Below are 27185 nucleotides of genomic sequence, written 5' to 3' on the forward strand. Positions count from 1 at the left end.
CACACACACACACACGACCAGAGGGCTAGGAAGGGTAAAAGGTTGAGGACTTGGGTTCTGTGAACTACCATTATGAAAATGAAAGTGCACTCTATCCATGGAGATCAGCAACTCTTCTTAATAACTTAAGAGTATCAGAGTTACTTTCGTGGTACCTCCAGGCTCAATTACATAGCTAATATGTGTCAGAGGCTGGATTTGAACCCATATCTTCCTGACTCCATGGGTCACATCCATCTACTATAATGCGTATGTATAGAGAGAATTATACAATTATGCTAAAAAATATACATATATATGCACATACACACATATATATTGAATTCAATATGAACATATATATTCATATTTAATTTGACATTTATAAATGGTTTTGAAACAAGATTAAGTAATAAGTCAAATTTACCTATCAAGCTAAAGGCAACTATTCATAAATGGTAATAACATTTAGACACATCATCTTCACAATAACTGCATGAAAAAGCCTATATTACTATAACATTTTGTTATCAAGTAAACTGAGATAAAGTCAATACTCTAAATGGTAAAGGTCCAATGATTAATTCTGAATAAACCACAAGAGCTCTCCATGCCCCCCAAACCCATCCCCGCTAGCTTTCTAACGACTATGCCACAGAAATGCCCCTAGATAGAGAACTCCCTCCGAAGAGAGAAAATGAGGTTAATGGGAATAGTTTGCATATGTCTGCAGACAGTGTTCCAACCACCGTTAATTACTTGAAGACAAAAGAGGTTCTTAAATAAAGTTTTTTTTTGGTTAAATTAATTCCTTAGATATTTATTCGTGCCAAAAAATGAAAAAAAAATCAGCAACCTTATTACTGGATTATTCTGAAAGCAGCTTTGTTAAAATATTTATTCCTCTGAACTCCTTCTCGGAAAGCTATCCCCAGTGAGTTATACCAAGAGAGGTTAAAAACAAATGAATACAATTTCTGAGATTTTAACAACTGAGAGATTATACTTCTAGCATCATATCCCCAAATGTAACCCGAGTCACAGTTTTGTTGTTTTTTTTTAATTTAAAATTTACTCAGTCACATTTAGAAAATAGGAATTTAAGCCTTATGTATTATAGCATTTTATTAATACCTTAAATTATCCATCATGATCAGGAATGGGATAAAAAGTAACTAAGAAGATGATTTAAGCTCTTGGGGAAAGACGGGCAGATAAAATGTGCTGACCCCTATGTTCCATATTTCTGGTTTTACAGATTTTCATAACTATAAGCAAACATGCACAAAGATGTCCCAAGCTTTTCTAATTTGGTCTGAAGGGTTTGGACAGGCCGCCTCTGGGTACAGAGACATACCAAGCTCTTGTGTATTTGCTCAGGTTTTCCTGCAAGTTGCAGGTTCATCACGCTGCCTATTAACAGGATTACTAACTCTTCAAAAACTTTTAAGCCATAAATATATGAAAGAAACTTTGCATCAGTGGCATAACAATTTTGGTTTTTATCTTACAGGAAACAGTAGACTCTGCTTCTGTCAAACATTTTTAGGTATCAGGCAAACTAGGAAATGTATAGACCTTAGAGAAAAAGTGGATATCCATACAAAACATGGAAAAATGAATCAGGGAAAATTATTATTATTATTCACAGTTAGCATTTATATATTGCTTTAAGGCTTGCAAAGAACTTTGTGTGTTATCTCATTCAATCCTCTCAAAAAGCCTAGGAAGTAGGTGCCATTATTATTTTTGTTTTTTTCAGATGAGGATACTGAGATAGAAGTTAACTGATTTGCCTGCTGAAGGTCACAACACTTTTGAGCACTGGAGGCAAGATTCAAACTCAGGTTTTCTTAATTCTGTCCCTCTGGTTTCCTCATAGTTGAAGGATAAATTAGCTTTTAAAAAAATGTAAAATAAGCTACAGGAAAATGGAAACAAGGAACTAAAATCTAACTATATGAGATTGCCAACAATGTGGGACCTCAAGTAGGTTGCTCCAGATAGGTCAAGAAAACTGAACAAGGTTTTCCTTAGGCCTCATGCCCCTTATATATATTATCAAGTGCTTGATAAATATCAGTGCAAATTGAATTGACTGAAGGAACTAAGATTATTCCAAATTTAAAAATGAGTTTTAAAAGCAAGAAGGTCTAAGTAAGGGATTTCCCCATGAAGGACACAGATTTAAAGATGGGAAGGGACCTCATCTTATGGCTCACGAAACTGAGGCTGAGGGAGGTAAAGGGATTTGCTCACAGGTAGGAAGTATCAGAGATGGGGCATGAAGCTGAGTCTTTTGACTTTAAGTAGAAGAAGATCCCCTGTACCACCAAAAAAAAAAAACCAAAACCCAAAACACCAAGATATTTGAGGGTGTCTTCTACTACTCCACTGGAAAAGTGAAACATTACTGTCCTCTATAAAGTGTGCTTTCTTTCATTTGTCTGATCTTTGCCCCTTTTGGTCTCAATGACATGAGGGAAACAATTCCTAAACTAGCTCTTAGTAGTAGAAAAACATACTGTGAGTATCATAGAAACTTTAGACTGTGATGAAGAGAAGGTTACAAAGAAAAAAGGAGATGTGTTAAAGTTGGGAAACAAGTCTTGCGCAGATTTGATATATTTCTCCATATCCATATCTACACATATTAATGTGTATGTCTCAGCGGAAGAGAAGATTCTGCCCACAATGGATAAGATTTCAAGTAGATAAAACCACATTAAAACTTAGAGAGCTGAGATGTGCATTATCTGATATGTTCATGGGATATTTAGAACTGTAGGCCAGGATTTTCTCAGGCAGGCAAAAATTAAAGTGGTAAATCAAAAATTAAATGAGAGATATAAGTGGAATTTAGCTAATTTTAGCTAAACAATTCAACAAATATGATTAACATGAAGAACATTATATTGAAATATAAATATGGGACACTGATAAGTGAATTATTCTTTATATTGACAGTTAAAAAGTGATGTTTATTCATTTTCAGTTAAATACTCATTGAGTAAATAGTATGATAGAGCCCAGTGGGCACTGGACAAGAGAGGCCACAAAAATCATTACAAAGATTCAAAGGCTTCATAAACACTGTCCTTGCATCTATAGTTTATGATCCAATAGGGAGAGAGATATACACAAAATGAACATGTACAGAATTCACGTGTTAACATATGCAAAGCCCTTTGCAAGCCTTAAAGTGCTATAAAATAACTACTATTATTACAAGTAGAGATAAGACAGAAAGATGTTTACCAAAAAATTGATCAGGTATGGTTTCACAGAGAGGTAACATTTGCATCAGGCTTTCAAGAGCAGGTATGAATTCAGAATGGGAAAAAAAAAGGTGGTGATTTCAAGAATGGAGGAGAGAAGAACAAAGGCAAGAAGGTGAGTTAATAATAATAGCATTTAGATAGCTCTCTAAGACAGTTCCTCTAAATAGTATCTCATTTGAAGCAGGCGCTATTTTAAAGATGAGGAAACTGAGGAAAAAGCAGGGGTTGAATATCTGAGGAAGGATGAGAATGCAAGTTTTCCTGATTCAAGTCACTGCATCACCTCCCTGGACAGGAGTGGTATGATAGAAGGCTATGAAGTCAAGGTGTTGCTATATAGCTGAAGGCTTTGAAAGTCCATCAAAGGAGAGATAATTTTACTAAATAGGCAATTTAAGAGTCAACAGAGAATTAAAGGCACGGCATGACATGACTAGTTCTACCTCTGCATAGGAAAAAATTAGTCTGGCAATATTATAGAAAGTGGTTTGGAGGAAAGAGAAGGTGAGGTTATCTCTTAGAAGGCTATTAAATTGGACCAAGCAAAAAAGGCCCAAATTGGGAGGAGGTATTGGGAAAGGAAGGAAAGGACCGACAGAAAAGATTTGAGATATCAAAGAATCACAAAATGTTTAAGTTGGAAGGGTTATCTCAGGGGTCCCTTTGTTCAGGCCCTTCTTGACTAACATGGCCAACTGGTCTTAACTGGTCAACTGGTCAGAGACAGCACCAAGGTTTCACTCTTGGGAGACTGGGTTAAACAGTAACATCGGTTGCAGAAATAGGGAGGTTTTAATTAAGGATATTATTAATTAAGGATAGGATTATGGGAAAAGATAAAAAGCTAGTTTGTTGATAAGCTCAAGAGAGGAGTGGTGGGACATCCCTAAAGGAGATATTCCATAGGCAGTTTAAAATCCCCACAAGGATAGAAATCAAGAGATACTTTAAAATTAGACACTTAGATCTGAAAATCAAAATACAAACAATAACATTTATACATCCATTTGAAGGATTAAAAAGTGATCTCTTGAAAATAACCATCTTACAGTTGATTGCTAAAGTCACAATACTGAATGAAATTGTTTGTTAAGGGAGAGAATAAAGAAGAGAGACAGGGAACACCTGTTTAAAGGAGACTAAAGGATAAAAGGGTTTTGAGTAGAGTTGAACAAAAAGAATCAGTCTGACAATATTTTATACTAGAAGGGAGAACAATGGATTTGAGGTCAGGAAGAACAGAGTTCAAATCTTGACTCAGAAACTTACTTAGGGTGTGACCTTGGGCAAGTCAGTTCTCATTTCTCAAACTGTTTCCTTATCTGCAAAATCGGGATCATGACAGCACCTACCTCCCAGCGTTGTGAGAAATAAATGCCAAGAAGCTGCCTTGTGAACTGATTAGAGCACCAGAAAGTCTTGGGTTCAAATCCCATGTCTGACACATATCGGATGGCTCAGCCTGAACAAATCTGCATTGAATGCTTTGTGCTTTTAGGCCACACTTAAGACTAGAGATTTCACAGACAGCCCCAGTAACATAGGCAGAAGGAGCTTCCTCACGTGGCAGTTCCCATGCCAAAGAACTCATGTCCAGGGATGTGGTGGTGGTAGCGTTTGTCTTTTGTTCCCACAGAGGGTCTTGACATCATGGAGGTGATGCCATGACATGCAAGTTAACTGGATTTAAGTGAGGGAGGGCTGTATAAATTGACCAGCCTTGCTTTCTCCCCCAGAGCCATCTGGGTCCAGTGGCCAGATACGGATCACGATAATTGGAGATGGGCCCACATGCCATGGAAGAAGACCTTGGCCCTTTAAAGGTAAGGCCTTTAGTTGGCTATATTTAAGGCACTTTGCAAATCTTAAAGCATTGCTTAAAGAGATCTTATTATCATTATTACTTTTTAATGGCAAATATGATGGAACATAATGGAATTAATTTGGTTTGTACACACCTCAGGGAAAGATCAAGTAAATCTTAATGGAAAAAAACAGCATCTGAACGAAACTTGTAGGTGCCTTGGAATGGGACAGAAAATAAGCAAAATGTATGCATGCACTCATAGATCTAACTCCTTTGATTTGCAGGAAGAGCTGCTATGTTTTATAGCTTCTGACCTAAAGAAATAGATGCTATTTTAGAAAAGGCCACTTTATCTGTGATTGCTGCCTGGTTTGCCAACTGCCAGGATGCCCTGGCATTCCACACATGATCAGCTCAGGAAGCTAAGATGTAACACAACTCTGGGTCATTTCTTGCATTCCTCTTTTCAGATTCCTCAACCATTCCCTGCTATACTTTCCCTACCATATATTTCCTGTCATACTGTACAGGATATAATGATATTTTACCCTGGATTCCTTCTAGGTAGATGGAAATTTTTTTCTTTTGGCCAGGTAATGATCTGAATATTTTTATTTCAATCCTATCCAATCAACATTTATTATACTTACTTACTATACTATATATACTACTATGCATGCACGCACACACACACACACACACACACACACAATACACCTACATTTCTTATATACCTACTATATGAAGGACATTGTGCTATGTGCTAGGGCAGACCTTGCCTTCAAAGAGCTTAAATTTAAATAACTTGCTGTTGAGATGAAATGGTAATTTGATGATCCCAAAGGTAAAATATTCTCTAGTATATTTTCTATAAATGTGAAATATGAAATACCTCTAAGAAACAGGATTAGTTCTTTTAAGGAGATACAGTAAAAAAATTTCTTATTTAAAATAAAGTTTGGTTGAAAAAACCAGCCTTAATTTTCATCATCTATTACATAAAGATAGAATGTAACTAAATGATCACTAAGGTTGACTATGACTCAAACTCCATGATTTTATGGTTCTTGAAGGAGTGAGTACAAAATTTGGCAATAATAGTGCCATTTTGTAAAAGCCCAATCAGACAGGACATTGTGCATCATTCCTGTCTCCACAGAACAAGAAAAACTAGAGAGTGAATAAGAATATACCTGTAATTTGAAAAGAGGTAAAAAATAAGACAATTTGACATACAAAGAAAAAAAATGGACTAATACACATAGTGTTTAAAATAGCAGATCTGAATGACAAACTGAATATCTCTGAAGGTAACATTTACTTTTAACAATTAAATTATCTTAATTTTAACAATTAAAATGAGGAATATTTTCCCTAGAAATCAGGATGTGTCAGCTAGTTGGTCAAGCAATACTTATTAAATACCTACTATGTGCCAGACACTGTCCTAAGCACTGGGGACACAGAGAAAGGCAAAAGACAGGTTCTTCACCTTCTGATGAGAGAATCAACATGCAAAAAAACTATGTACGAACCATACAAACAGGATAAAATGGAGAAAATCAACAGAAGAAAAGGCAAGAGAATTAAGGGGAGGTTAGGAAAGGATTCTTGCAGAAGGTGGGGGGTTAACTGAGACTCATGATCCTTGAACACAGGGAATATCTTCTGCTTCTCTATATAATTAGCATGTTGCCTAACACCTAGAAGGTGCTTAATAATGTTTAGTTTTGCTGAACTGTCTTTCCCTCTTTTCTGCTGCCTTTTACAAGGGTGGTTTCTCTGAGAGAGGAATACTGAAGAATGCATTGAGAAATATTAAGTGATAGCTTAAAAAAAGATATCAATAAAAATTTGTTGGAAGAAAAAGGTAGATGATTTTAAACATGAAAAAAACACAATATTGAGAGATACCAGAATCCCAAGGCTCTTAACCATCCTTCTTTTAATCACAGAATGATAGAGATTTAGAGTTAAAATGAAGCTTCCAGGTCTTACCATCCAGCCACTCATTTTATGGTTGAGGCAACTTAGGGATTAAGTAACACACAGGTAATAACTGAATTTGAACCCACTGCCTCCTACCCCCAGTCACATTCAACATCTTTTCAATGGTGCAGTACACAGGACTGAATATAATGTTCCAAAAGTTGTTGGACCAAAGGAGAGTTAACATAGAGTACTGCCTCCCTAGTCCTGAAAACCATTCTTTTCGTAATTCGGTCCAAAATCATACTGGTTTTTTGGTTGCCATAATCTACTGTTGACCCATAGTGAGCTTTTGATGTCCTACAACAGCCAAGATCTTTCTCTAGACAAACTAATTTCTGGCCATACCTCCTCCCCCTTGCTCTGGTAAAGTGATTTTTAATCCAATTTAAGAGCACAGGCATAGCAGACTGGTAATTTCATTAGTATAGGAAACTTCTCAGGAGCAAAGGCAATGCAGACCTGCATCTACCCTGCAAATGAGAGTTGCCCAGGGCTCTGAAGAGGTTTAGTGACTTGCCCAAGAGGACACAGTCAATATGCATCATGGAGGTCTTCTCATTTCCAAGGTCAGTTCTCTATATCATGCTGTCTCGAGACTGTACATGCATTTCTTTCAAATTCCATCATGTTCAATTTTGCATGAAGAACAAGGCTGTCGACTTCTTTCTGGATCCTGTCAGCAGGCATGTTAGCAGTCCTTTCCAAACTGGTTTCATTTGCAGATTTGGTAAGCAGCTATCATTTACCTTTATCTAAGTCATTGGTAAAATCGTTAAGTACCCTAGGGCCAAGTACAGATCCTAGGGCCAGTTGAGTAGAAACTTCCTTCCAATTATCCCAAATCAATAATGACTACATTTTTTTTGGAGTCTGGCCTCTCAATTATAATATGAAAGCTTAGAAGAAGGTTTACTAAAAAACAGGTAAACTATATCAACAGTATCCCCCAATCTACTGATCTAGTTTTTTTTTTTTAATGATGTAATACAATTCTGGACATGCAGCTACAAAGACCTGAGTTCAAATTTCATCTCTGAATGGTTACTAGCTGTGTGATCCTGGGCAAGTCACTTAACCTCTCAAGTTCAGCTTTCTCATCTGTTAAATGGGGATAATAACAGCCTCTATTTAATAAGTCTAAAAGGGTCAAAGGATATAATATAAATGAAGGTGTTTTATAAACTTTAAAGCTAGCAATTGTTGTTCTGGTCTGGATAAAGTCATGCAAAATTCTTTTGGATCACCACTTTCTTTTGTCAATGTTTACTAACCTTCCCTCTCATGATGCACTAGAGAATTCTGCCAGGAAATTAATTAAATCAAGGTAAGACTGACTTCAAGATTTCATACTCCTTTCTCTTCCTGTTTGAAAATCAAGGCAACATTTGCCTTTTTCTGGTACTTCAACAGCCCTCCTATTCTCCAAAATTGTTGGTTATGATTACCAAGACATGAGTCAATTATCTTTCTACCACTGACCAAGCCTTGGCACTCACCTCCACCAACTGGTTGCCAATGGTGAAGTTTATCTGGGTTGGAGAATCTGTACTTTCTGTGGGTAGCTAGGTGCTCTCTTACTAATAAAGATTCTTAGACATCAATCCCTATTAGCCACTTTATTCCTATCCTTTACAGCCCAAAGACTATTCTCCCTGGCAGAGAAACAGTAGCAAAATCAGAGTTGTACAGATCTAGTCTTATTCCATGTTTTATTCCCCCCTTTACTTCTACCTACTAGCCCTCCTAATTTGATTTCTCCTGGGTCTATATCTCTGTCACTAGTACTTCAAAAATAGTAAAAAAAAAAAAAAAAAAAACCCTGTTTAAAAAAATGGCATCAAACTTTGGATGTTTATTTCCCATGTTTCAATGTTTAGAGTTTAAAAACAAACAAAAACCATTGCCATTACTGGCTCTCTTTCCCTCAGACCAGGGGTTTGAAGTCCACAGACATGCAAGGGGCCCCATGGAAAGATTTCAGGGAACGTCCATAAACTTGGACACAGAAAAAAAAATAATCTTTATTTTTATTTACAGCTAACTGAAATTCAACATTCACTTCAACTGTCAATTATTTTTAAAAAACCATTATTTTCAGAAAGGATCTACAGGTTTTATCAGCATGCCAATGAGCTCCATGGCACAAAAAAAAAAGTAAGAGTTTGACCCCTTCAGACTATTTTTTCTCCTTTCTTATTTTGATGTCTGTCTTCTAGCTCTTTTTTTTAGCCTGACTTTCAAGAATACAAATGACCATATCTAATAAAAATCAAATGTACCAACCTAAGGGTGAAAAGAACAGAAATGTGAGAAAGATAGGGCAGATACAGGATTTATGAGATGAATCAAATCAACATTCTACAAGAGGTGATTAATATTATCATGATCATCATTGCTGCTGCTGCTGTTCTTAGAATACAGAAAGTATAAGTGGTCAATGGATTCCTATCAGGAATTATCAAAGGTTTACTTTCCTCATTCTGCTCCAAATCCCTCCCTGTCTTGGAGATACATCAAAGAGCTAAAATGGATTGCTCCCTCAAACTGAAAGAGAGGAAAGGAGGAAAGGAGGAAGGGTGTAGAAGAAGACAATGTATCAGATGTCCAGTTTTCATTAAAGGGAAGCGTAGCTAAACTGTCAAAACTTGCAAGTTAACAATTTCAAAACATTTCCAAGTAAAGCCCCAATTCTGTACATTTGTGTTTATAGATTAAAAAGGATAATTTGTACAGATGATGATGAATAACAGAATAACGTTTTGTTTTATAATGAATTAGCATGCTGCCCTCCCCTTTTTCTTTAGGGGGTGCAGGTGGGGAGGAAAATGGTGAGATCTGTCTTTTCATCAGTATAGGGAGCTGCTAATCTAGAAATACTCTATAACTATTGAGATTTAACTAAGAGTTTAAGTGACTTGGCCAGGGTCACACACAGAGTATGTGTTGGACAATGGAACCTAGGTCTTTTTCATTCTAAAGCCCTCTAGCTACTACAGCTGATCCTCACGTATGACCTGACTTTAATTTATTCATATTATTGAAGGCTGGGGACAGGGAGAAGAGTGGAAGGGAAGGCTGTGAAGCCAATCTATGTTACCTGAAAAACTCCCCCGCTTCCTTGGCAAAGAAAACAAAATCTACTTAAGCCGGTGCTATTTCAAGTCATTGACAACTTGTTTCTTAAAAGCCATAATTTCATTAAGAGAACATGTGCATACACATGCAAACCTTACAAAAATATGTATGCATTTTTAGGCTAATGATATGTATGTATGTTCCTGGGGACATAAATGTTCTTGTAAATTAGAAGAATGCATTTCAGTGGGTTAGGGTGCAAAATAAATCCCTCCCCCACTCACAGAGTTAATTATGCCCTTTGTCTCAAGCAGCTTGTCCTACTCATTCTAGGGGATGTTCAGGTCTGCTTGCTTGTGACCCATTCTCCTTTTCATCCCCTTACTGGAAGGACCTTTTTCTTTGGCCAGTGATCCCACATATCGTGGTATTTGTTTAGCTACTTGCTTGGTTATCTTTGGAGATTAATGAGCTAATCTTGACCATAAATAATCGTGGAAAGATTTCAACTATCCACATATGTGTATATTCTATCGACATGCAAACATCTGAAAAATTGATTGCATATCTATCTGAACAGAACTAGATGGACCTAAGTGAGAGAAAGTCAGGAGGAAGAAATATTTTCCCTGTATTTTAATGGAAAGAACCTCTCAGCAACCTCAGGAAATCCTGTAATTTCATAAATTATTGTTGAAATAACCTCTGCTGGCATAATTTATTAGAACTCCCCATAAGGATCAAGCTTCCCTACTGACTGACTGGCTGGCTAGACCTTTTTTTACCCACCGAAAGCGTGCATGAACAGAGGGCTACAAAGGAGTCAGAAGACCAGGGGCTCTTCTGACCAGAGATTATAGGAGAGCCCTGTTTGTTTTCTAGCCATCAGCCTGCTCAATTGAATCACGTACGCCTGAGCTTAGCAGCTTAAAATTCGCCATGCCCAGCCTGCAGTGCTGACATGGATATGATAAGACAGAAGAACAGAAACACCCCTCTGAAGTAACCTCACTGAACCACACATGCTCTGACCCTTTTTGTCCTCCCTCGAGCTTTTGCTACCTGGCAAATGCAGCTCTCAAACTGCGCTTGGATCTACAGATCTTTGCTGGTAGCCATGCAGAAGCCGATTTCTCCCTGGGACTGGCAGCCAGAGAGGGGTTCTCTAAATGAGTGTGCGAGCTGAACTCTTACTGAACTGAATTAATTATTAAAGATGCAGATGGAGCTGTCCAAATGATAAGAACAGCTCCTGACGTGTCATGATCCAAGCTTTCATTAAACCATTTCAGGCATACTAATGGTTTCCCATCGCTCATTACTTACATGATCTTTTCTCATAGATATAATAACCCTGGGTGCCCATAGGCATATCATACTATAGAAATGCAAAAGTGGGAAGGTTTGTCTTCTTCAGAGCCTTCCATTCCTTCACAGAATCCTTGTGATCTAAAAGCATTTACTGATTTTAACATGACCGAGTAGACCCGGGAAAGCTCAGAGAGGAGGAAAGCAGAACGTGATATTTTCTAATAGGGTAATACCACCCATTATAGGAGCAAGAGATGTATCAGACCAAACACGATACTGTGGCACAAAAACAAATAAATGATGGGGTGTGGGTTACTGCTGTTAAGCTATTTTTGTGTGTGTGCCAACAATGGTGAATATGCTACCGTAGAGCAGGGATCCTCTCCAGTTATACTCAAGATACTATTTACGGCACTGTACTTCTCTCTGTTTTGCTCTGTTCTGGGACGATTAGAGGACAAACCAATTGCAGGAGAAGAATTACTCCCAGGAACTGTACTGTGATTGCTACCTGCTGTTACATTTTGGGGGGGGGGGGGTAAGGGTGGGGAGTTGGGAATACTGCTCCCAAAGGCCTTTCACATCTCAGTCAAAATGATTTGCTAGAGGATAATAATGACACAGCCAATAAATAACAGTGGACTCGTACTGAACATGGGCAACATGATTAAACACCCTTCACCTTTATTCTTATTCTGACTTGGATAGGTGCAAATATAAATGCCCTTAGCAATGCCCAAGGCCAAACTCTACAAGGAAAAAAAAATTTAGCATTGTAAAAGCAAGTATTTATTATTAGAGACACAAGGACAAATTGCAACACAATATATGTGAATAGATAATGTTGATTTATTTAATATAATCCTTCTTTGTGTGGAGGCATTTTATTAATTCAATTTTGGGGAACAGACTATTTATAAATAATCAAGGGATGGAAGGAACCTCAGAAATCATCTAGCCCAACCCTATCATGTTATAGATGAGGAAACTGAGGTTCAGTAGGTAAGTGCTAGTCCCAGGTCATGTATTTAATAGGTTTGTTTGGTTTTTGTTTTGTTTTTTTTTTGGGGGGGAGGATAATAGAGGGGAGCAGGGAGAAATAATAGTACATGTAAATGATCAGATGTCTTGTTTTATTCTAAAATTTCTTCTTCTATGTATGTATGTATGCATGCATGCATGCATGCATGTATGTATGTATGTTTAAGGATGTGTTAAAAAAAAAAGACCCACAAAGGAGATAGTTTTATGGATGTCACTGCATCATATTAGATACTATTTTTGTTAAAAGGAAAGAAAGGTTTTTGTGGTTTGCCTGCATTATCCAGACAGCCCTCTGCTTATATATTGTTATATATGTGAGGTGCAAAACTCAAATGGAAAAGAGTCACTAAGTCATATATAAGGATCCCTGCAGGAGAAGACTGACCAATTGATTTTTATTTATTCTGTTAAATATTTTCCAGGTGCATTTTAATATAGTTCTGGTCCCACTGACGAATGCTGTCCATTGGGCAGAGGTGTGTTTGATACCTCTGATGGGAAGTATGCCACTGATTAGACAACTTTGAAAATCCTAGATATTTTCTCAAGTGTTCCTCAGACTGCTAATATATTTTTTCCAGTTGAACACACACACACACACACAATTAAGGTCATATGTTATAGCATGTAATTCTTTAGCTTAAAAGTATATGTATAAAATATATCTTAATGACTAAAGTTCTGTGTTGTAATATAGATTCTTCTGGTATAGACTGGACTAGATGGTAGCAGCTAAGGTCCTTTTCAGTTTTCACTTCTATGATTTTGTAAGGATATGCACCGATTAAATGAAGTCAGTTTTGTGATAGTTTACTTGTTCTATTACTCCATATTAATATATTTTAATTAAAACATTTGTGAGTTCAAGCCTTTTTTTTCCCGAGATTATTTTCATTTTATTGCATTACAGAATCATTAAACTTCCTAGGTGACATAGAATAACTTCCTCTTTTGAGAGATAAGAAAATGGAAGGACAGAGATATGAAATCACTTCTCAAGGGCATATATGATGTTAGTGGTAAATCAGGTTCCTGATTTCCACTCCAAAGAAGTTTGAGAAATAATACCAAATTAAATTAATTTCAGAAAAGAAAAGACCTAACTTTAATGCTGTTATGCTGTTCAAGAAAAATACTATTTAAAACTTGGCCCAGAGAAATGACTTCCTAAGTTATAATTTATGTCATATTTTTTTTCCTCTGTTAAGAGAATTAGATATTCACATAGCTTGTTATCTGATACAGTTAACTCATAGCTTGTTTTTTATTAGGGGATTCTGACATGACATCTAACTGTTTGACGAGGCAGAAAATTAAACCTCCCTGAGCCTCAGTTTCCTCCTCTTAATAAAGGAATCATAGGTTTAGAACCTTGGAGGTCATGCAATCACAATAGCCCCTATCATTAAAATAAACAATTTTATTAATATATTTTATTTCTACATCACTCACAACTCCCAATATACTCCCTTCCCTAAATTAAAAATATTTAAAATAATTTTCATTTCTTTTTTACTACTATGTATAGACTGAATCCACACAACGCCAAACATAGAGATAAAATCTAAAATTCAAATATACAAATTGAGATAGTTTGCTTATATGTCTTTGCCAATTTTTGTCTCTCTCTGAATATGGACTGAATAAAAGGAGGAAGTTTAAAAAAAAGTTTTCTTATTAGTCAAAGTTAGATAAGGAATATAAAAATTTACAGTTTTACAACTAGGAAACAACTTTTAACTTCATTTCATTCCATATACAAAATGACTTAAAACTCATATTTCTTCCAAGATAAATATTATCCTTCCTCTTCACCCTTCTAAAAAATGTGAAAAGTAAATGTTTTATTAATGTATTTAGAAATTATTCTGTGTATTTTTTTTGCCTAATAAGTATTTTACAAAATATTCTTAACTCTTTTCTATAATCTCCTTATGCACTCAGAAAGAAACTGACGCTAAAGATGTTCATCTAAAGGAATCACCTGAACATAAAACTCCAACATAAATGAGAAACACAAATTTGATATTTACCCTTTTTTCTCTAATATCCTGCTTTCTGGGTGCAGCAGGATTTGCAATGGTGATGGTGTAAGAAAGAGTTCAAAGAACATTTTCTCAAGATAAAATCAGGAGGGCTTGGGAAAGAGGATTCCTAAAAGTGTTCTCTCTGGTCAAAAGACTAATTAAAATATGTACTTGGCTTGTTCTGTTCCATAACAAAATTAATTTCCATATGTACCACATTGATCCAAATGGCTCTGATGGCATACTTATATTCGTGTATACACATACACATACGTATTTGCATGTGTATATGTGTGTCTAATTAGATTAGTGTATTCTTCTAAAACCAAGATAGAGTTGGAAAAAAGGATGGAAGTATACAAGAAGAATACTTATCAAACATATGTAAGTTAAGTAGTTATTTGAATATGTAGAATACAATGACAACACCTATTTGTTTTAAAAAGTATACAGTATTAAGCCATAGATGCACAAAATTAAAAATTGTTAAAAGTGTCTGATAATGAATGATTTGACATGAAGCACATTCGTACACGAAAGCATCATTACTATAGCAAGAAGGAAGGAAGGGCTGGAGGGGAGCGGGTGGATGGGAAAAGCATTCTTACCATAATAATAAAGGTAACAGGCCCAATGAAGCTCCAGATAAAAGAGTTATCTACGTGAAGCCAGCAACTGAGAGAAAGAGAGAACGTGAGTTATGCACTGTTTCTTTGGCTCCTCAAATATTTCCAACGAAAAAATGTTACTTTGAAATTCCACACACTATTTCTAGATGTGACTTTGTAAAGCAAATACAGAGTAGGCAAAGATGACCACAAAAAAGTGGTCTTTGTTCCCCATCTAGCAAAGCATTTTATTGAGTGAGGAGAGCTTTAAATACTTGCTGAGTTTCTGTTAAGGCGGATTCCCTTCCCGTACGATAATGCGAGAATCATTTCCCCATTATTGGGGAAAACAGAACAACAGGAACTATAAAAGAAAGCGCTCTGTCCACTTTAAGATTTCAGGCTTTACTAAAGGAGCTATGAACTTCAACATCAAAAACCCATTTGGTATTTCTCAACTTCCCTGTGTAATCTTCAAAATTTGCCTTTTATCTTTATCTATCTCAAGCAAAGTGCTTATCCCCATGGAACAGAACAGACAGAGAATGCTCAGATGTCATGTTCTGTTGCAAAACAGTATGACATAAATAAAATGACTCAATTGGGAAGGGAAGGGGACCGAAGGGAAAGCACTCCATGCGTATGGTATCCAAGTCAAAGAGGCAGAGCCAATTTTACTTTCTGCTCCCCAATACCGCTGCTGCCTCTACGCAGAACCGCTTTTGTTTGTCTTTCATCATTTGCAAAATCAAGCAGCTATCTTGTAGTCCTTAGCATTTTCTATAAAGCAACTAATTTTATCAAAGGAGAAAGTAAACAGTATAGAGAGGCAAATTCATGCCTCTAGCAACTCAAATCCTTGGAAACATGTCTACGTCTACCTTCTGTCACTTTCTATAAATATCTCTATTTTTTATAAATAAAAGGCAGTGGCTAATTTTAATCCTGTTCAAACTGCCTGACAAAATATTATCAAAGCAAAACATCATATGGGATAGAATGTTCTTCTATCATGATTCAGTGTGAGAGTTAGCCAGAGGGGCAGTTGAACAAAGGCAACTAATGAAGCATTAGCTTAAAACTGAGCGGTTAAGCCTGTCAGACACTTTAACCTAAAAAAGAATTTTTACTTAATATCCATTTTAGACCAAAAAGTTATTTACTTTTCCAATTTGTTTCAGGTCAATTTTTTGTGTTAAAAAAGAAAGACCATAATTTAGAATCTGCCTCTCCCAGAGTGGAAATTCTCTGAACCTAGAAAATTACAAAAGACTTGATTGTAATCTGTGTACGGCATGGCCATTCTCTTCCCAATAAAGCTTTCAGATGCTATTTTAGTCTGTCAGGGACCCTCAGTGACAGCTAACAGGCTTTAAAAAAATTATTCACTTGAAAAACACTCAGGTCGCTTTCAATTACTCACGCTTTCTCTGTTCCATAGCTCTTGTAGTCAATGGCTGCTGAAACACCAACTACAGTAGCAGGAAGGAGGTAGCCAGCAACATAGTAGTATTTCTTCCTTGAATATTCACTCTCAAACACTTCTACAAGCATTAGATAAAGCTGTACACCTTCTAGGCACATCCAAGCAAAGGCAGCCAGAAAGAAAAAGTGTAAGAGGCCTGCAAATATTGGGCATGCGATCTGCAAAGAAAGGACAAGTGTCAATGGCGGTGCCTCACTTCAAAAATGGATAAGATGAGACGGGAAACCTCACAATTTTCTTCTTAAAAATTAGGCAACACTACACATTGCTGCAAACAATTAGGCAAACATGCTATGGATCAACTATGAAATTCTATTCATGGGGTCCTGACATTTTCAAAGCCACAAGTGAATAGTGTTACTGAAACTTTTAATACAGTGTTGAAGCTTGTGGTGACTTCATCAGGTGCTGATTTTTTTTTTTGATACTGTAGTAAAAGTTACAGCACATTCTTTAATGGAACAAGCTACTCAATGACGTTGTAATCCTTTCATTACAATGGTGGCATGTTGTTAACACTATGAAAAAATCTTGATAATTCTGCCAGAACAAGCTTGTAGTGGATTTGGTCCATGAGGCTAGATAGAACAGTTGGTTGCAGATATATTATTTATAGCTTCTGGTTGAAATTCTGTGCAGCAGTCAGGAGTCTCTCTATCTGCTTTAAATGACAAATATTCCTATATGAGGAAGTTTGGCTGTCAGATGTGTAGTCAACTTAGTTTCACCTTTGTCCAGGTGAAGACACAATGAAATAACCCCCAAATTTTAAAATTCAGGCTGTGTCATAGATTCCACAGTGACAGGTAAAGCTCCAGGAATCACCCCTGGATAAAGCCTTTGGTGTAAAGAAAGTAAGAGCTTGTGAAAGTAGCTCTCTCTTTATTTCAGAACTAACCAAATCTGTCCTATTCAAATCATCTGACTTAATAATAAAGTATGTTTCTGAAATAGGCAAGCACTCATGCACGCTGTTGGGGAGAAAGGGGCAAGATGGGCTGATATTTTCAATGCATGAAAATATCATTAACTTGTCGGTCTTGATCTATGTCAAACTTTCTTCCTATTGTTCCCCCATCAGAGATAGTGTGGTTTGTTTGATAGCTTGGGGGCAGTATCATATTTAAATTCACATCAAAATCAAAAAGTCATTTTCCTAGAATGATGATCAATAGGGATAGGGGTAGCTTACCGTGTATTCAGTCTTATCAATGCCTATTAGGAAAATGAATTCGGCAATGAAAAGATTGATGCAGAGATTCTTGTGGATTGTGTTCCGATCACTCTGTAGACCGCGGAAGAAGCAGAATGTGAAGATGCATATTGCGAGGCAAACGAGGGAAATGACGATTCCCACCCAGGTGATAACAGTGAGCAGTAACTCATGAACTCCATCTTTGTACTGCAAGAGAGAGATGGTGAGCATTACAAGGGCTGTGATTCAAGTGAGAGGAGTTACTCTCCTCAGGAGAATTTGGAACGTTTCTTATTTCATGCGTATCCAAAGAGAAAAAGTCTGTCGGAAAGTTATCTTATAAAACTTGAGCTTAACTGAAGTCAGAATGATAGTAACAGTAATAACTAACACTCGCGTAGCACTTTTTGGTCCGTAGAGGACTTTACGTATATTATCTCAACTGTTCCTTCACAAGAATCCTGTATAATAGATATTATTATCCCCATTTTACAAGAAGAAACTGAGAGTGAGATCAAGTGATTTACCATGGGCTGCATATGGGCATAAGGACAGGTCTCCATGCACAAAAGAATCTGTGATCATATAACAATGCTTTGCTCGTCTTACATAGTTTTTAATATCAAAAGTATTGTTGAGAAGAGGAAAATTTAACTTGGAAATGTTGCTGGACAGTACAGAGGAGGCCTATCATGACAATACATATTGCTGAAAACTGCCAAGCCTGAAAGAACTACAAAGGACAGTAACTAGGATAAAAGGCTGGTATTCTCCCAATTTTTCAGACCCAGAAATAGACAAAGTTTTAAAGGAACTCTCGTTCCTTTGTGTCATTATCTTGTATTTTATTAATTATCCCTTGGGTATCACTCATTACCTATACACCCTGGCTGCTCAGCACCCACAAAAGGTCTAGCTGATGTCCTCCAGGCATCCCTAGAAATGCCTGGATTTCTCTGTTCTATTCCCACTTAGGCACAAGGAAGAAAGTTAAAAGACATTTAAGAAATCCCTCTGATTTTTTTCATCACCTATTACCTTGTACTATGTATGCATGTAATTACAGAGTGGCAAAGTATTAGGAAACAGAGAGGGATATGTGGTGCAACGTGGTTCCACCCGGGTGTAATTTGAGAAAAAGAATGTAATCTTAGAAAAGAATGCACTAGGGGGAAGAAAAGAAAGCTAAGGCTAGAACAGAAAGAAATATAAAGGCAGATGCCTCCGAGAAAGTACAGCAAATATATGGCAAAGGAAGGGCACTATGGGGACTTCCAGAAGGTCCCACTAACTGGTTTTGTTTTCAGTCACAACAAACACCCAAAGAACGGACTTATTTCCCAAGCTGGGTGGAATCTCTGGAGACGTTCCCAATACTCATTATAAGTGCAAATACTTACTGCAATTTCCCTGTGGGCCATGAGAATAGCAAAATTGGTTAGGTGGCTGCACGCGCACGTTGTGTGAGTTTTATTAGTGTCAACCAGCTTGCAGCCCTGGGTAGACCAATATCCCATCATTGTTCTTTCAGAGTAGTTCCAGAAGGAGCAGTTTGCATTGAAATAATTGTCAGGCTGGGAAATAAAATGACAAGATAAAATTAGGATTTTACACTCTAAGATGGCTATAGCAATTGTTTAATATGTGCGAAAGGTAATTTAGATTAAACTTTGCATGTTTCGGACTATAAAGTTTTTCATCAGCAAAATTGTGGACTATGTTGTACAAGGCAGGCATCTAGCTTAAAAGGGACTTTATAGTCCGAAACACTGTAAAGTGTACTCTAAATTACCAAAGACCCATTTTAGACAATTACAATTTCCATCTTATGATTTTACATACTGATGGCACATTAGAGTCATTTTTCCCTTTCTGACAAAATTAGACCTATGACTATATTCTAAGGAATATCTCTAGGAACCAAGTGTTTTAAAATCCATTTCTCCTATTCCGCTCATTTTGGGTCAGCTCAAAGTGACATGTAAGCAGCAATCTGAATCACACAGCCAACTCCTTAAGGCTCCTCTCCAGGCAAATCCACTGAAAGAGCTACCAAAAAAAGGGAGAGAGAGAGAGAGAGAGAGAGAGAGGAGTAACCTCACACATTTATTTCCCTGTGCCAATTCGGGTGATCCACTTGGCTGTGTGAGGGAACTGACTCTCTCAGCTTATAACAAGGAAGTCTAAACAGACTGCAGACAATCTAACATAGTGCAGTCAATTAACTAGCAACTTAATAGCTCGGATGGAGGTTTGCAGTAAACTCAAGACACAGCAGAGAAACTGCATTTCCTCACCCTGCTTCACCTTTTAATTCACAGTGCTTCGTAAACATTTTCCCAAGCAGAGCCTGGAATTAAAAAACAGGGGTTAAATGCTTTCACTGACATTTAAACTTGCCACACTAAACAGGCAAAGCCATAAGAGTTGATATTCTGCTATCCTGCTGTTAAGGTAAGAGTTAATTTTCAATCTGAAACAAATTAGAGTCATTTACATTTTCATGTTGATTACTGAATTAGCTTTCATTAAGAATACACTTAAGTTCTAATAATCACTGAACCAGGCTCATTTAATTTTATGTTCATAGACTTAAATAAACTTGTGTCTCTGACCTAGTCCAACATTTAAAATTCAAATGGAAAGGTGTTCCTCCTCTCTTCCCCCTCTTCCAACATTGCTTTCTTCTCTTGCTGGGTTTGATGACCTTCCCATTAATTCATTAGAGTAACTCACATCAATATGTTCCAGGGTAAAAAGCACAGGGTCAGTAAGGTAGACACGGCTGGACTCCTTATTGAGCGAAGCTGAAATGACGTGGGAATTCACTGCGATGGTACTGTTACGTCCAACAAAGTCACCTCCCAGTTTTATGGTCGCATTTTCGGTACTAAGGAACTGTCCCAAACTCTTGTAAATGATGAAGACCAACTTTGCAAGCCCTGTAAAGGAAAAAAAAAACAACCTTATTTCACAGGAATCATGCTTGTCATGAGATAAAACTATCAATAATGACAAAATGGAAGAAAGTTATCATTTTGGACTTTGACTGAAGTCTAGTCCAAATCATCATTATAAAAATCTAGCTATTTTTTTTTTATACTATGACAGGAGTCCAGGTAAATCAGAACTTTAAGAACAAAGAGGTCGAGAACATGTGGATAATACGTGCAAAGTCCTATCGTTATATGTTTAGCCTTACCATTCCTGCTGTTCTGTTTGACAGTATTTGCAGAAAGTTGGATTGAATTGGATCCTTTGTTGCCCTGAGGAAATTTCAAGTCTTGTACCTGGCCTTCAGTACTGACCACAGCAACTTCCAAAACTGGTTCAATCAGACAAACAAAGAAGGATGAAGAAAATGCATTAAATACATTTTTGAGGGCCAAATAAGTGGAGGAATTTTCCTTAGTGCTTCTACATGCAAAAAACACTGTATGAGTGTGTGTGCACTGTTTATTTTTTCAACAAATTCACCATGGAATAGAATCCTCATATTCTAAGAAAAATCTACGTACGCTGTGGACCTAAATGCCAACTTAAATTTTTGCCATTTTCTGATGGTACCAATTTATCCAATTATTGCATAGTGATTTTAATGGATTGCAAAATTTTCAAAGAATTAACAGAATCTGAGCACTAACTCTGGTAATTTAACTAGTCTAGCCCATATATGAGAGGAATTCTGACCATAACATATCTGACATGTGGTGACGCTTGGATTTAAAACATTAGAGTAAACTGGGGATGGAAAGAGTTCAAAACTTCAATTTTATACTCTTTGCTTCACTGTCAATCCTAAAAAATGATCCTCAAAGACCAAATGGATACACTTGTCCTGTATATAAAACTGGGTTCACATACATGCCGTACAGAGTGAAAAACATGTGGGATAACTACTTAAAACTGGGATCTCTTTATTCCTCAAATTACTCAGATCAGCACAAAATTTCTGTCAACAGGTTTCTTTGCATTAAGCTAAAAGCCTGGCATTTATTTCTACATATACACATAATTCTTAATCCAGACAGTCACAAGTCTCAATGCCTCTGTCTTTGTGTTTTCCCTAATCATAAGAAGAAACACAAACACTTTCATTGGCCAAGCAAAAGAGCAAGCATAAAAGAATGATAAGTTTAATCACAGAAGCTACTCTAGGCATTTGCATGACCAATGGAGTCAATTAAATTAAATGTAAATTTTTTTTGTCTAAGAAAAATATAATAATCATCATAATCCTTAACACAAACATATATTTAACATTCTGTACTTAAAGAAATTTTATTACTAAAGTTCAAAATTTGATGCCTTTTTTGTTTGTTTGTTTGTTTAAAAGGAACAGCCTTGGGGCAGCTAGGTGGCGCAGTGAGTAGAGTGCCGACCCTGGAGTCAGGAGGACCCGGGTTCGGATCCGGCCTCAGACAATTGACACAAAAATAAACTAGCTGTGTGACCTTGGGCAAGCCACTTAACTCCAATTGCCCTACCTTTCAGCTCCAAAAAGCAAAAAAAAAAAAAAAATTACAAAAAAAAGAGGAACAGCCTTGCTAACAAAGTCATTTGGTATTAACAATATCTACTCAGAGAAAGAAAACTATTTTATTTATAACAATGATGAAAATAATAACAATAGAAACAACTGATCTTTTCATAGTGGAAAGAGGCAAACTGTGATGGTAACTGCATTAAACCCAATCTTAATAATTGTGTTTTTCTACTTTTACAAATATATAAAATGATTATGTACATGTAAGATTATAAAGACATTCATTAGTCCACACAGAAGACCCCTCAGTGGTAGGAGGGAAGGGGATGGGGGGAAATGCTTCCCATTCAGATGATGGGTCAATGCCCCGAAGATAGCATTTTTCCACAGGACACAAAAATAGGGTCAGATACAAACTTTACTTTCTTGACCATGATAACAGAAGAAATAATGGCAGGTAGAAAACTGGAAAGGACTCCGTGCAATCTACATGCCCCCTTACCTTAGCAGACATACTTGCTAGAAAGGGGATTAGGGAGTAGAAGGCTCGATTTCTCTCCTCTCCCTACCTTGTATGTCTATAGGTCAAGTCCCTCATTCAAGTTCTGCTTGGGTCTGTTTTCTTACAGCTATATATACAATTTGAAAGTTATATTCATATGACTATTTCTGGGCAAACAGATTCCTTCCTTTGTGCTGCAAAGAAAGGGGTAAAGATGGATCTCCCCATTCTGGGTGCATTATTAGTGGGAGATCTGGTCACGGAGAAAAGGGATGTGTGATCGACAGATTCTCCTTTATGTTCTCCCTTGAAAGGCAGGTAGACTGTTACTACCTGAGCCTGACTGACTCTTCCACAAAAGAGGATGAGCTCAGAGGACTCAGAATTTTATTATGGAGGAAAATCAGCTCAGTGAGCCTTTTATTTTCTTTTTTGGGGTCCAGAGAAAGCACAGTTGAAACACTTAATATGAATGGTTTTGACAAAATGAATATCAGCACAAATCAGGCAGCAACAATGGGGGTATTTTATTTCTTTCTCTGAACTATTTCTCACCTGATCAGAACATAGAGAATGAGAAAGGAAGCATAAAAGCTCTGTCCATGATCTCAAAATAGATGCCAGAGAATGAAAGCACATGAACTCATACAATTCATTGATCAGAGAGGACCTGACCCTCCCCCCCCACTGCCCCCATCCCCTACCCTGTACTCTCTGACCCAGTGACACTGATGTCCCCCCATCTTGCAATGCCCAGGGTCTTCTCAATGGCTATGTCCTCTATGCCCTCACCCTCCTCATCTCAGCTTAAGTCCCACATTCTAGAAAGAGACTTCCCAGACCTTCTTAATCTAAACTCCCTGAGATTTTCTCCAGTTTACTCTGTATAGAGATGTTATTTTTATGTGATTATTTACATGGTGTCTATGAATTGTGGACTGAGACTGCATGTGTGTGTGTGTGTGTTGTTTGTTTTTTTTGGAATTTCTTTGTGTTTACCACAATTCCTGGCACATTGAAGGCACTGAACAAATGCCTACCGATGTGACTTCACTCAGAGCATGTTCATTCTTGTTTTACACACAGTTCTAACAAACACAGACGTCTGATTTCTAGGATCACGAGGAACTGGAAACAACAAATAAATTCATTTTGGTAACTTAGTGGTCTGTGCCCCAAACCCTGGTGTCACCTCTCACTGTTCCCAGGTATGGGCAAAGCAATATAACCTGTGATGTCCCTTCCAACTCTTAAATCCTGTAACTTGTGCATTTTCCAACATGACCAACAGTATTCTATTACTTATTTGCTAGGCAAGTTTTTTATTCCCAAGATTCTTTGGTTAGCATAAGCTTGCTAAACTCAGTGGAATTATCACCCATTCTGGATTAATAAAGACTGTATTAAATGAAGTTGTGGTACAACTCTCCCTCATTCATTTTCATTGCTGAGCATTTTTCTCTCTGTGCCAGCATTTAAGTTCTGAATTATGCTCCAAACTCTCTGAAGCTATTTTGCAATCTATGGAGCATGGACATTCTGCATTATGGGAGATGTAGTTCACTGAGCACATTTTCACCTGAAGGCAGTTGTGCTCAATGTAAAGATGTGGCCCGTGTACTATGTGCCTAAATATGTTGCTGGCAGAACACATTCCAAAATAGTCATTTAAATTCATTAGGAACAGATGATGTATAATGAAAAGGCATCTTCCATAGCTCCACAGGAAGAATTTGGGGAAGTTAAGCAAACCCGGGGCCCAGTGTGTAAGCAGATCTTTCTAGCCATGTGTTCTGCTAATGATTTTTTCAACTGCAAAACAATTTTAAAACACATACTCTATCCTTTCCCTTTGTATTAATTTGGCTACGGGCTGATTCGATTTAATTAAAGAAGTCTTTAATCAAGCACCTACAAGGTGCCATCAGGCACTGAGGGAACAAAGACAAAACCCAAAAAGTCCTTGCCTTTAACTTGCTTATCTATTAATTCTTTTGTTTCTTTTGGAAAGGAAAAAGGAAGGGAGGGAAGAAAAGAAGGGAGAGAGAGATGGAAAGGAGGACGGAGGGGAGGATGGAAGGAAGGAAGGAAGGAAGGAAGGAAGGAAGGAAGGAAGGAAGGAAGGAAGGAAGGAAGGAAGGAAGGGAGGGAAGGAGGAGAGAGGGAAAGAAGGAAGGGAGGGAGGGAGGAAGGGAGGAAGGAAAGAAGGAAGGGAGGGAAGGAAGGAAGGAAGGAAGGAAGGGGAAGAAGGAAGGAGGGAGGAAGGAAGGGAGGGAAGGAGGAGAGAGAGGGGGAAAGAAGGAAGGGAGGGAGGGAGGAAGGGAGGAAGGAAAGAAGGAAGGAAGAAAGGAAAGAAGGAAGGAAGGAAGGAGGGAGGGAAGGAAGGAGGGAAGGAGGGAAGGAAGGAAGGAAGGAAAGAAGGAAGGGGAAGAAGGAAGGAAGGAAGGAAGGAAGGGAGGGAAGGAGGAGAGAGAGAGGGAAAGAAGAAGGAAGGGAGGGAGGGAGGAAGGGGGGAAGGAGGAAGGGAAAGAAAAGGGGAGGAAAAGAAAATAAATTGACTAAAAATACTTGCAAGTAGGGAATAACAAAAGCATTGTCCTTCCGCCCATGTTCATCTAGGCAAAAACTTCACGCGTCAACAGGAATACTCACCAATATTTTCTGTGGGCATTGAGACTCGGGTTGCTTCTAAAAGATTGTCAGCCAGGACAAAGGCCCCTTCTTCCAGTGTATCAAGTAGCATCGTTGCAGCATGTGCCTGTTCTGAAGAATTCATGTCTTTCCAGGATTCTAGAGCTTCAGGTCTCAGCAGGTTGTCCACTGTGTCAACAATTGCCTGCATCCATTAGAAAACTATCATTAGGCCTGACTGCTTCTGGCACTGAGGAGATTTTCTAGCGCTGTCTTGTGACAATTCTAATATTCAGCTGTCAAGATGATTTACTCTGATTTAAAGATACCAGAACACCTGGTTAACATAAAATAGACCTAACTACTTCAAAACAGGACTACTTAAAAAGGTTACTAGAATGGCAAACTGGTCATGAAATGGAAATGTAGGTATCTGATTTATTTCTATTTATAGAGTGCACAAAAACAGGGGCAAAAGTACAGAAAAATGTTAAGACCTCGTGCCAATGACTTTGCCTGAGGCTTTAATCTTACATACAATGTAAAGGGTTTTATTTTCTGGACAGAAGATACTTGAGACTAAGGAGTAACCTCCTGTTAAAAGTGGGAAAGAACAGATAACATACTATTTTTGAAAATAATGCCTTGCCCAAACTGTGGCCCACAAACAGTGTTTATTGGCACATTTGTTTATTAGTAAAGACTAATGAGATGAAGTGGTTTCAGAGTGAGTAAATCCTCTGTGAACATTCTCTCTCCCAACTTACTAGGCTATCTTGAGCCCAAATCCTACAAATCCTAACCACAATTCCTGCAGAGTGGTCAGTGGACAAAGGCAGTTACTCAATTGAACAAACAAGACAGTCAAAGTCTAAACTAGTAATTTAAGGAATTAGGGAGGGAAAAGGGGAGAAGTATGCGAAACAACGTCAAGTCCATGAAAATGGTCATGTTGAAAATCTTCCTGTGTGAAGGTTAATTCAGCAACACATAAAGTAACAATAAATAAAGATAAAGGGGTGGGGTGGGGGAACAGAAATTCAAAGAGACATCTTTTAATTCTCTTTATAAAATAACCCAATCAATCACACTAATAAGTTAATCAATTGAAGGCAGGCTTTCTCGTTGATGCATAGTGTAACTGTGCATTGAAAATGTCATGCACTGGTGAGTTCCTGCCCCATTTACCTGGTCATCATGTGTCCTTAGGCACGTATGTGATCTGTTTGATCAAGTAATAAATGCTGAGGGCAGAATGAGCACAGAGCATACAAACAGAACCCCACCCCCTAAAATTGGTTGGGAATACTGCATTGAAATGAATAGGAAAATGTTGGTGGAGACTGCTGCCAGAGTAAGATTAATTAGCTTAATCCATCTTAATATCCTCTTTCTGTCTGCTTTGTGAGCCACCACGACCTTCGTGGCAGGTGGAAGGTACTTCATGGCGGAATTAGAAGCTCCCCCCACCCCACTCTGTTCTCTAATGGGAGATGGAATTGTCAGAATGCTCACACTGATCCCACTTGCAGCCATTAACTGGAGTGGAACCGAAATCGGTCTGCTGAGGCTGGATTCATTAGTCACCAAGAAATACAGACCGGAGCCTCTAATCTGCGGTACAAATGAATCCTGTGTCACAAAGTGGGGGACTAGCTCCATTTGCATAGCCTAAGTCGGCTTCTGACTTGTAACTGAAGAGGTTTTATTCGTCTTATCTGAACCACAGAAGCTCATGTGGGATGTTTGCAAAGTGACCCT

At 37.6% G+C, this 27185-nt stretch overlaps 1 protein-coding gene across 13 annotated transcripts in view; it reads right to left on the reverse strand.

Annotated features, from left to right (window-relative positions):
• ADGRL2 (adhesion G protein-coupled receptor L2) overlaps nucleotides 1-27185 on the reverse strand; it is a 372405-nt gene that overhangs the window by 16027 nt on the left and 329193 nt on the right. For all 13 annotated transcript variants that reach the window (XM_069094616.1, XM_069094613.1, XM_069094615.1 and 10 more), the window contains 7 exons: nucleotides 25446-25629; nucleotides 21008-21130; nucleotides 20542-20747; nucleotides 19206-19379; nucleotides 17803-18012; nucleotides 16548-16768; nucleotides 15125-15191 (listed from right to left, as the gene is read on the reverse strand). In XM_069094616.1, coding sequence (XP_068950717.1) covers nucleotides 15125-15191; nucleotides 16548-16768; nucleotides 17803-18012; nucleotides 19206-19379; nucleotides 20542-20747; nucleotides 21008-21130; nucleotides 25446-25629 — 1185 coding nt within the window. The remainder of the gene's footprint in view (nucleotides 1-15124; nucleotides 15192-16547; nucleotides 16769-17802; nucleotides 18013-19205; nucleotides 19380-20541; nucleotides 20748-21007; nucleotides 21131-25445; nucleotides 25630-27185) is intronic.

Source organism: Petaurus breviceps, unplaced genomic scaffold (genome assembly GCF_028583685.1).
Source record: "Petaurus breviceps papuanus isolate PSGF00001 unplaced genomic scaffold, PetGlider_PUasm1.0 220, whole genome shotgun sequence".
Lineage (NCBI taxonomy): Eukaryota > Metazoa > Chordata > Mammalia > Diprotodontia > Petauridae > Petaurus > Petaurus breviceps.